The sequence below is a fragment of the Toxorhynchites rutilus genome, chromosome 1 (assembly GCF_029784135.1).
Source record: "Toxorhynchites rutilus septentrionalis strain SRP chromosome 1, ASM2978413v1, whole genome shotgun sequence".
NCBI lineage: Eukaryota > Metazoa > Arthropoda > Insecta > Diptera > Culicidae > Toxorhynchites > Toxorhynchites rutilus.
In genome coordinates, this window is record NC_073744.1 from 91,530,574 (window position 1) to 91,541,599 (window position 11,026).

General features: G+C 37.1%; 1 protein-coding gene across 4 annotated transcripts; it reads left to right on the plus strand.

Annotated features, from left to right (window-relative positions):
* The first annotated feature begins 392 nt into the window (after nucleotides 1-392).
* LOC129772859 (derlin-2) lies at nucleotides 393-10,686 on the plus strand. 4 transcript variants are annotated; one of them, XM_055776378.1, is made up of 7 exons: nucleotides 393-1,774; nucleotides 9,184-9,289; nucleotides 9,528-9,673; nucleotides 9,838-9,925; nucleotides 10,000-10,122; nucleotides 10,176-10,339; nucleotides 10,398-10,686. In XM_055776378.1, the coding sequence occupies exons 1-7, from the start codon at nucleotides 1,749-1,751 to the stop codon at nucleotides 10,516-10,518; spliced, it is 774 nt and encodes a 257-aa protein (XP_055632353.1). In that variant the 5' UTR covers nucleotides 393-1,748; the 3' UTR covers nucleotides 10,519-10,686. The 4 variants fall into 4 exon arrangements, with proteins under 4 accessions (XP_055632353.1, XP_055632361.1, XP_055632372.1 ...); XM_055776386.1 differs by lacking the exon at nucleotides 393-1,774 and adding an exon at nucleotides 9,030-9,115; XM_055776397.1 differs by lacking the exon at nucleotides 393-1,774 and adding an exon at nucleotides 9,083-9,101.
* The last annotated feature ends 340 nt before the right edge of the window (nucleotides 10,687-11,026 follow it).

The following is an 11,026-nucleotide window of genomic DNA, read 5'->3' on the forward strand; positions in this document are numbered from 1 at the left end:
ACATAAGCGTCAATTGATATCAGAGTTCTTCACAATTGATATCATTATTCAGTCCACGCATCAATTTATAAATTGAATTTATGTAACATCGGCTATTATCAGCTTTTTGAACAAGTACTAAAATTGAATAAAGCGTGGCGGAGATGTTTAGTTACCCACATCAAAATACCAAGAATTGGTGTGAACTTTCCTGAAACTGCATCTAAAACATATTTTTGGGTATTTAACTATTTAGCCAGTATTTGTATGACGTCGCCCGCTGTGCAGTCGCTTCCCCAGACTTCAATTGGCAACATGCACGCAAAAAAATCTCATAGAAACTTCTTCCTATTCAGAGAATGTTTTCTTTGCACGAAACCAAGGATTATATAATCAGACTTGCAAAATGTGCATGAACTCATAGCCTCTTAGTTCATGCAATTTTTGTAATGCGAACTAAATTTCAAGTTCGTTTCTGTGAAAAAGTATTCTACGAAGAAATATTTTAGGATGAATAATTTCTTTCCGTGCGTGAAAAGAAACGAAACGAAAGCAATGAATACTGCGACATCGGGTGATATGTTTGTACATGATGTTCGTGAATTATGAACATCGTGTTTGTTTACAATGTTTATGTTTGTGTATCATTGTTCGCGTTTGGGATAGACATTCAACACTAGCGAAAATCATGTTTGAATTCAAACAAAGACATGTAATTTTCACATCGGGTGGACATGTGTAAGTGTTTGTCGGAAGACTGGTCGCTACATTCGTCCTGTGTCGAAGATTTGTTTGCTGCCAATTTCACCCACACAAGAGGAAACACCACCGAATAACAACAACACCGAATACTAAAAACAACAACATCCGCTTTACTGAAGAAATCCACGTCACGATTCCAGCAGATTCACTCATAATAAAATAAATACAACGCCCTGATTAATGAGGGACAAGGTAAGCACCTGTCCAATTATATTTATTTGTAAAAACCCTCTACCGGGATCTTATTTTCATGTTGCCGAGTTACTGGTCATCGTCGTCGCTCGCAATCAAAACAACATCGCCTGACGTCTATCGAGTGACAGCCGCTCTCATCATCATCGAAGGAACCATCATCAACAATGTTCGCTTATCGTTTAACTGTCAGAATGGACGATTCTGAAGGGGCCAGTATGTTCGTGACAACACGAAGGAGCGCCAACTGGCTGTGGATTGAGGAACTACAAAAGCGAAAAACCCCTCGTTCGTCAGTCATGCGTTTATTTGACTATGCGTTTGTCTCGCGTTTGGCTGACGTTTCATCGTTTCCGCATACGGAACGAATGACGTCACGACGGGTATAAAAGAAGGACATCTTGTTTGCCTCGCTCTTTTTCCTGTTCAACGACGCCTGCCGTCAACTCCTTCTAAGCGACGACACCTGCTGTCATCATCTTTCCGGCCGAAGACACCTCGTGAACAAGTTAACCTCAGTGGGAAAAAAAATTTGTGCAACTGATATCGAAGTTATATTGAATTGTTAAGTGTTAAGTTAGACTAAATAAAACGAAGTTAAATTAGTGCGAATACTTACCTGAAATAAATAAAACATTGGACCTGAAAGAAAAGTGAAAAATAGTGGGAAGACTTACCTGCTATAATCTGCTACCCTCTGCAAGGGATTTTTCGAAACGTTTCGCTCGAACGGACAACGGCCCGTCCGCTGCTTTGATGATCTACCGACAGTAATTATTTTTGGAACAAACAGGAATTCATCGACAAATGGTTAAATGAGTGTCAGGACTACATATGTTAGGTAATCAAACAATATGAAGCAGAAATTTTCATTTAAACATTTAATCATTTTTTTTCAAACTTTTATACTTTAACACTACATTTGGCCCTTTTGATCTGATAGAGAATAATTTACCTCACAAGCACTAATATCGCCACCAGACGTCGACACTGTTCATTTGTCGCCGCAAATATAAACAAATCAGACTATATAACGCACACCAACAAACCACCGCATTCGTGAAACTGAAAACGTTTTTTTATTACAAAGTCAGTGCGGCATTAACTCAGTTTTAAACGGGGCTCTGGCAACCCTATCCCATCCAATGCAAATTGAGCGTAGGCAGCATAGAACAGGGCTCGCGCTTAGCGGGCTCACGTATTGTTTAATGTTTGGAGTCATATATGTTAATATTTGATTACGTTAGATAGTTTCCTTTGGCAAGCGATGTTTGGTTACTCATCCGGAAGCATTCTTGACGATTTACAATTAAAATCACAGCTGAAGAATCGCGCGGAGCACTTCATTTTTAATTTTAGGTTATGATTTCTATGCTGGCTACTAAAAGGCGGCCATCTTAGCAATCCCTTGGTTTTAAAAACGAAATCGCTATAAATATACACACACTTATCTCCGCTTCACGCTCTTCTCAACAGAAGCCCTTTCTGTTAATATTGCCGGTCTCGATTAGCGTAGCTCTCATCATTAGTGGAGAATGTTGTGCTACTGGCACGCTAAAGCAAATCACAGACAAAATTCCAGAACATTTATTTTCTCGGTGAGCCGACGAGAGCCCAGCTTGATGATTCCCCACACAATTGTATAGCTCAAAACATTAATGCAATGGCGTCAGTTTGATGCAATGATTGCAATGCCAGAAGCATCAGTGAGTGAGTATCTTGGTCGCGTCCACAGCTCAGTCCGGAACGAAGACATGTGATAGCGCAAAAAACTGAAGACATGTGATAGCGATTTTAAACTGTCTCGACTGTCAGCACATCATACAAATGTTGTCGGTAAATTTATATTACATCATTGAATGACGCGCTTCATCTTCACCGACCATTACGCTACATATTCTAGTGATTCTGGATGTGGCATTTGAATTTTTAAAAAGAATTCAATACGATTCATACGATTCATAAATTTAAAAAAATCAAAATCAGAGTTGTAATTGTGATACGAAAAATGAAACCAATACTTCTAGGAAGCTTTTGAAACATCGTATGAAGTATGTTGAACCAAAATTCATCAATGAGCTATTGCGGCACAAATACTGTATCATCGGAACTTTCAATTCGCAGAATTAACTCAAAGTCTGCTTATTAAATCTGGAATCGAAGTCATCAGCCTATCGGGTGCCTGTTGGAGCTTATGATAACATTGCTTCCAAAAATAAATCATGTAGGGGATGGGTATAGTAACCAACGTTGGTAATTTTCAACTTCTTATAATGCAAAGACGAATAATTTTGCCCCACTAGAGGTAGCGGACGAATTTCGTGCCAACTCGATTGGCCGTTGGCAGCACCTTCTCAGATAGCAGTGAAAAGTTGTGAGTGTAAACACATGTGTTTAGACACATTAGACTACTTTTTGAAAAAGGCCAATCAAATTTTCTTGTTTTTCTACAAAAAATTATAACTCAAAAAGTATAATACGCAGCATGCGTGTGGGCTCCTTACCATACAACGCACATCATCAGGATCGAAAAAGTGCAATGCTGTTTTATTCGCTACGCCTTAAGACAACTGCCATGGAATGATCCCGCTCATCTTCCTGATTACGAAAGTCGCTGCATGCTTATTGACATAGAAACGCTTTCGGCGAGGCGGAAGAAAATTCAACGTCTGTTCGTCTTCGATTTACTGTCCGGAAACATCGACTGTGCGGAGTTAATCAGCGAGATACGGTTTTACGCTCCCACCAGACAGCTCCGCGAAAGACAGCTATTGGCGATACGGCCGCATACAACGTCGTACGGGCAAAACTGTCCTTTGTCCAGCTGCTTCCGTGCGTTTAATGAAGTTCAATGTCACTTCGATTTTAATGTATCTAAATGTGTTTTTAAACGTAGAATTAGGAATATTAGGTAGTATTTAAGATTTGTCAGTCTGTGAGATGTTTTTTTAAAATCTAAGACGAAGTGAAACAAAATAAAAATAAAATAAAAAAATATAATACCCAAAAAATCTAGTCAAATGATGAAATCTAGGAAATAAAAATTTGAGTTTAAAAAAAAACACCAAAAAATACCAAACAAATTTTTCAAAAAAATTTCGCTGAAAAAAAATATTAAAAAAACTAAAATTATTTTTTTTTCGGGAGGCGGCGTCCTCATTGCTATTAATTCATCAATAAATTCAGAACATATTCCAACAACAGAATTCGACGAGTTTGAGGAATTGTGAATAAAAGCACTTATTGCGTGAAAGATACATATATTTGCATCTGTTAACCACCCTCCTGTTCATGCTCAAATTAGTTGTTATGAGAAATTCTTTGAAGTTACTGAACATATTTTATCTTCCTTTGCACCATAATCAGAAATCCACATGTAAGCATATTTCAATCTACGAAATGCTGATTTGATTACCGATTTTGATAATGAATTTATCACGCTTCCAGTTATTGGTGATAAAAAGGCTCCGCAAATTATTTATTTAAATTATTTATTATCAAATAAACAACGTTATTAATCGACAAAAATGCTTCTTTTCATTAATTCCACTAAGGAAAAATGAAACTTTCAACACAGCTATCGAATACTCCATATTTCTAGATAACATCCAAAAACCATTTGATTATGAATTTGAGGAAAGTCGCTAATTACACTAAAGCAAACTACCGATGCATTAAGTGTAAACTTAATCATATCAATTGACAGGGTTAATTTAGAAGTGTGAAAAACATTGAAGTAGCAGTGACGATTTTCTTCTCGATAATCAAAGAAATTATAGAAAAGGATACAACAAGAAGAAAAAGAAGAAACATAAACACAAAATATCCGATTTGATATAATCAAAACATAAAGAATCTAAAAAAAACAGAAGGCACATAAAATTTATAAGAAATACAAATCTAACGTGAATCTAAAAAATTATCTGAACATTTGCGAACAGGTCAATTAACTGAAGTCTGAAGTCTAACCCTAAAAGTTTTTTCAATTACAAAAAAAATCAAAATTTAAAAAAACAATGGTGGTCCATCACGCATGCAGCATGACAAAATCGTGGGAAATGATCCAGTAAAACTTAACAAACCCAAACTTACGGTGAAATTTTTGACGCATTAAATATGCTTCACGTCTCGAAAGGGCTAGGTCCTGACGGAATTCAACCGGTATTTATAGAAAAATTTAACTGAATTAACTCATCCACTTATATGGCTTTTCAATGGAATCGGAAAGATTCCCGAAAATATGGAAAAACTCCTTTCTTGTACCAATCTTCAAATCCGGTAATAGATCCGATGTAAGAAATTATCGTGAAGTAGCAATAATTTCTTGCATTCCAGAACGCTTTGAGGCCATAGTAAACCAAAAACTTTTTCAACAACTAAAAACACGATTTACGAACAAGCGATACGGGTTTTTCAAAGAACGCTCAACAACAACAAATTTGCTGGAATTTGTCACATTCATATTCAGTGCAATGGATAATGGTGATTAAGTTGAAGCTCTGTTGATCAAGTTGAAGCACAATTCCGAGAGCTTGATTGGGATGTTTTAATGCAACCACCATATAGTTCGCACCAGGCACAAAGCGATTATTACGTTTTTCTCGCATTTAAAAATTTCCAGAGTGATAAGAAAAAAGGATCAAGAGAAGATTGTAAAAATCTATTGCTAGAGATTTTCGCCAATAAGGACCAAGACTTCTATGATAGACACATTATGGAGCTACATCTAGAATGGCATAAAACTTTACAACAAAACAACCCAAATCAGACAATCCGAAGCATATTAAAAATAATTTAGAATTTCCCCCAAAAATAATGGATAACTTGTTTCCTCAACCTAATGTTTATTTATATCAAATAGTGAGATTTAGTGGAAAAATTTTCGAACCAATATTTGTTACATCTGGAGTTCCTCCAGTCGCTCATTTGAGACCGCTTTTGTTCATTTTATTTGTTAATGATGTTTGCGTTTTCCTTAAAAGTGTTAAGGGTGATATGAAGATGTATATGGAAATGGCGAATGAATAAGACTTTCAAACATTCAAAAATGAAGTTCACATCAATTATACTTGGTACACTAAGGTACACTTATTACAGCTCAACGTTAGAAAATACACTTTGATGTCTTTTACAAGAAGAAGAACACTATTGAACATGTGGAGTGGGGATGAGTTCGGTCGTTGGTTACACACGATTATCCCTAAGGTCTCGACGAGTGCATGGTTCAAGGGATTGAAAGTAGGTCGTGATTTCATTCGCGTGATATCTCGGCTTATGTCCAATCACTACAACCTAAACGCGCATCTCTATCGCATTGGGCTCGCAGCAAACAATCTTTGTGATTGTGGCGATGGCTACCACGACATCGAGCATGTTGTCTGGTCGTGTATCCGGTTCCATACTGCTCGCTCTCAGCTCTCTAGAGCACTGAGAGCACAAGGCAGACAATCGGATATCCCCGTCCGGGATATCTTAGGTAGCCGTGATCCTGATCTTCTGCTTCATCTATACCTGTTCCTCAGAAACGCCGATGTCAACGTTTAATGATGTTTCCTTCGTTGTGTCCCCGTTTTATATCCATCCTATCCGATCGATAAACTTGTACTTATTCGCGGCAATACATACACACACTCTTTACAGATACACGGGCCAAAGGTTGTGCAGTCCACTGATCATTCAACAAGAGCCAAAGGTTGTACCGCTCATGACAACTCTACACGAACTGACGATTGCCCCGGCTAGTGACCATTCTATCCTGGATTCCTCGAGTCGAGAAAGACGCACCACGCTAGATATGAGGTACATACTAGGGGGGCGTTGCTGATTAATGGTCAGCTGCATCCCGATAGGAAGTATCCCGTGTCGGGCAACATCCAGACATTGGAGACAGCAACGTCCCAATTACGAAAACACTTGTAATACTAACCTCGAGCCAACCGCGAGTAATCGGTTACATATTACTAACATAGATAATAAGAAAACTGTCAAAGTATTGAGCTCCCGGCCCCGTGAGGCTAACGCCATATGAGCCTTGATAAAAATATATATTTTGGAAAAAAAACACTATTGAACAATGGTGTTAAGCTGGCAAATAAACCCATAAATAGATGGCGAAGAGTAAGAGACATAGGTTTTAGGTATTAGGGTTTAGATTCGAAACTTACCTTCGTTGATTAAAGTATTAGGTGTACCGGTAAGTTTCGGTTTTACAACAGATGGCGTAACTTGATTATTATTCCAGTTAATCAAATTTCCAGACATTCGTTGGAAAGTTACTGTTATTGCGCGTCTTTTTCAGTATATGTCAAAAAGCGTGAAGAACATAGTTTTTTGCCACTTCGAATATGTCGAATTTCGTACCAACGAGAGTGTTTTTGCAGGGAGTGTTACTTCATTACTTCAATATGAAGAAAAAAGCTGCGGAAAGTCATCGCGTTTTGGTGGAAGCTTATGGTGACCATGCTCCAACTGAGCGAACGTGTCAGATGTGGTTTGCACGGTTTAAAAGTGGTAATTTTGACTTGGCAGATGAAGAACGTTCCGGACCGCCAAAAAAGTTTGAAGATGAAGAATTGGAGGCTTTACTCGATCAAGATCCGTCATAAACGCAACAAGAACTTGCATATACTCTTGGAGTAGTTCAGCAAACCATATCCGATCTTTCATAAGCAATGGAAATGATCCGTTGTTCGTCGAAAAGTTGCTCGATATTGACAGCTCTGTTCGGGAAACCACATAAATGGACAGAACAAATGTATGGGGAAATGAGATTGCTTCCAATTTTCATCAATTTAAATCATATACAGACTATGGGATAGTCATGTATAGCATATTAAACAAATCTCGTTAAAATACGTTCGCAGCAAAAATAGTTATTAATGTTAACTTTATTTCATAAAAACGTGATAAAAACGTGCGTCAAAAAATAACAAGCGATGCTCATTGCTATGAATACAGAACAAGACCCAAAGGTTTGCCTCAGCGAGATCCACTGTTTATACTCTAGGCAAATATTCCCCTTCGTTGCTCGTCGATAAGTTGCTCTTTATTGACGGCACGGGTAGAATAGCTCACAAATCAGCAGAGCAAATGTATGGGAAAATCGAAATGCATATAGTTTCCATCATATTCAACAATTTACACACCAGTGGATTGTAATGAATAGCAGATCAAACAAATCTTACGGCATTTCCATTGGTATGCAAATCGCTAAAATCTGTTCGCGGCAAAAATAGTTATTAACGTTAACTTTATTTCATAAAAACGTGACCTGTTTTCTGATTAGGCACCCTTAATGAAAGACGTAGTTCTACGTCATAAAATTAAAAATGAAGTACTCCGCGCGATTCTCCAGCAGTGATTTTAATTGCAAATCGCCAAGAAAGTTTCCGGATGGGTATCTGAACATTGCTTGCCAAAGAAAACTAACCAGCTTAATCAAATGTTAAACACCAACATTGCTTTTCAATTGATTTTTTTATACACAGATGAGACAGAGCGCCAAAATGTAAATTCCTAAAGGACAATATTTAGAAGAGTAAATGTCATCACCTCCAGAGATACCAGATGATTTTTTTAAGGTCTTCGACGAAAATCTGAAATGTTTATGTGTTTTATACACTGCCAGCTACCTTTGCAACCGCGAGAATCTCAAAGCGATGTTTGAAAAAGAGGTAGTTAGCGCAGGGAACTGAATCTAGACATAAAGAAAATAAATACCACGTCCCTGGAGTCTACAACAGGATAGAGTTTGCGACAAAAATTAAATATCAGTAAAATTGCGAATATGTCTGCAAATCTGGCATCCTTACAATGATGGAAAACAAATTTCTAAATAATTCAAAGTCGAAGTCGAATTGATAAATGTGCATGTGAATTGAAATCGAAATCGAATGGGTTACAAAATGCATCATTTTGCTCATTTCAAACCCGATCGTGTACCAGAATAGAGGTGAATATATCGATACCAATTCCAAGAGGAAAACAAATAAACATCAGAAAAGAATATTTTTGTTTTGTGTTCGCAATATGAGTTTTGTGTGTAAAATGAATTGAAATCATTGTTACATTTTCTACATCCAAAGCATACTTACACCCCTGGTGACCACTCATTTTGACATGCTTATGTTTACGTTCCAAAGAGCTTGTTGAAATTTTCTTATTGGAAGGTTGACTTAGATTAGTAAAATCAAGTTTGAATAGTTTACAGAGGGATAACACAAATCTACTGTATCATTTCGTATATTTTAGCAAATTATCAACGATGGCATACCAAACGTTGAGACAGGAATATTTTCAAATACCGGTAGTAACGAGAGCATATACAACGGCATGTGTTATCACAACATTGTCTGTCGTAAGTGTATATTGTGTCTTTGCAATCATCAAGTTATTGATCACTATTTGTAAATTGTAATCGGTAACGATAACGGTTTCAATTGGGAATCTGTAACAGTTATTTCCTTTTCTACTATTAATTTTTCACTCAACATTTCATTATTCGGAAAAGTGTGATATATGACGTGGCTTCTACTAATGGATTTATCAATGACAAGACAGATTGTTTGCATTAACAGTGTTTCTATTTTTTTCAGCATTTGGAGATAGTCACACCATTTCAGTTATACTTCAACCCTACACTGATACTGAAACACTATCAGCTATGGCGGTTAGGAACTACTTTCCTGTTTTTTGGTACATTTGGTTTCAACTTTCTATTCAACATGATATTTACATACAAGTGAGTTGCTCTATTATTACTACTTTACATTGCCCCTAACGATTAGATTTGCAAGACTATTTCCTACAACTATACTTAAAACAATACGAAATGTGCTATGTAAAATTGAGCATTTGTTTCAATCGTTAACTCATTTTCTAATAGCTAACATATCATTCTTCAAGGTACTGCCGAATGCTCGAGGAAGGTTCATTCCGTGGAAGAAGTGCCGATTTCATCATGATGTTCCTTTTTGGCGGCGTATTTATGATTGTATCCTTTTCAATGAATGTTGTACTGCGATTTTATTTTATGTGCTTCTACGTTTCCTTAGCTAATGAACATAGATATTTGCATTTTTCGTTAATTTGCTTTTTCTTGGACAAGCATTCACGATAATGCTGGTGTATGTCTGGTCACGAAGAAACCCATTCGTTCGGATGAACTTTTTTGGGATACTAAACTTCCAGGTTTGTTGATAAATGTTATAAGGCACACTAGTTCAACAAAAAAATCCTTTCAGGCTCCATATCTTCCATGGGTATTGCTCGGTTTTTCTGTACTTATTGGTAATACTATCTGGGTTGATTTGATGGGCATTGTGGCTGGACATATATATTACTTCCTAGAAGATGTATTACCGGATCAAGCAAATGGATACCATCTTCTGAAAACTCCTCAGTTTTTGTATGTTGAATGTTGTTCTTATCAAATTTATCATTAATCGGTATGCTATATTTTGTAGGAAAAATATCTTCGACGAACCCATAGACGATATAGATTACACCGCTCTTCCAGAGGACCGTCCTGGTGGATTTAACTGGGGAAGACAAGTCGAGGCACAAAATGAAGAACGACGAGACTAAGTTTGTTTTCCGTGAAAATACTGTGAAGTGAATCCACATGTGTGAAGTGAATCGAGCACACATATGGGTTGTTGGGATACGTGTTCGCACAATGTCAACAGTAACATTTTTTCAATCAATTTGCTAGCATCGGAAAATGTAAACTGGTTGTCCTTATATATTACGTAATTGATTTGTGCATAATTGTCCTTTGGTCGCGATGACTTACCCAAATTCATACTGATGGCATGATTATATTGGAGTGAAAAACCCGCGACAAGGAAGTCTTTCGCGAAATGCCTTCTCCCCCGTGAAAGATCTTTCATACAAAAAATTATAGGAAGTTGTGTGCAAAACACGATCGCATTGTTGACGTAGAACTACGCTGTAGTTTAATTCAAGCCGCTTGTTTATAACTGCGGATATTATTTTATGATGCTACGAAAAGTTTTGAATAACCTTTCGGCCTGGTTTGGTCGGCCTGAATTGTTTTTTATTGCAGAATCATTTGACGATAATTGTTTGATGA

Bases quoted from the DNA above. Each gene is read 5' to 3' on its own strand.
- LOC129772859 (XM_055776378.1), top strand. From the start codon at position 1,749: ATGAGTGTCAGGACTACATATGTTAG. The intron at 9,290-9,527 runs GTAAGTGTATAT...TATTTTTTTCAG, and splicing joins TTATCACAACATTGTCTGTC to CATTTGGAGATAGTCACACC. The intron at 10,340-10,397 runs GTATGTTGAATG...TATATTTTGTAG, and splicing joins CTGAAAACTCCTCAGTTTTT to GAAAAATATCTTCGACGAAC.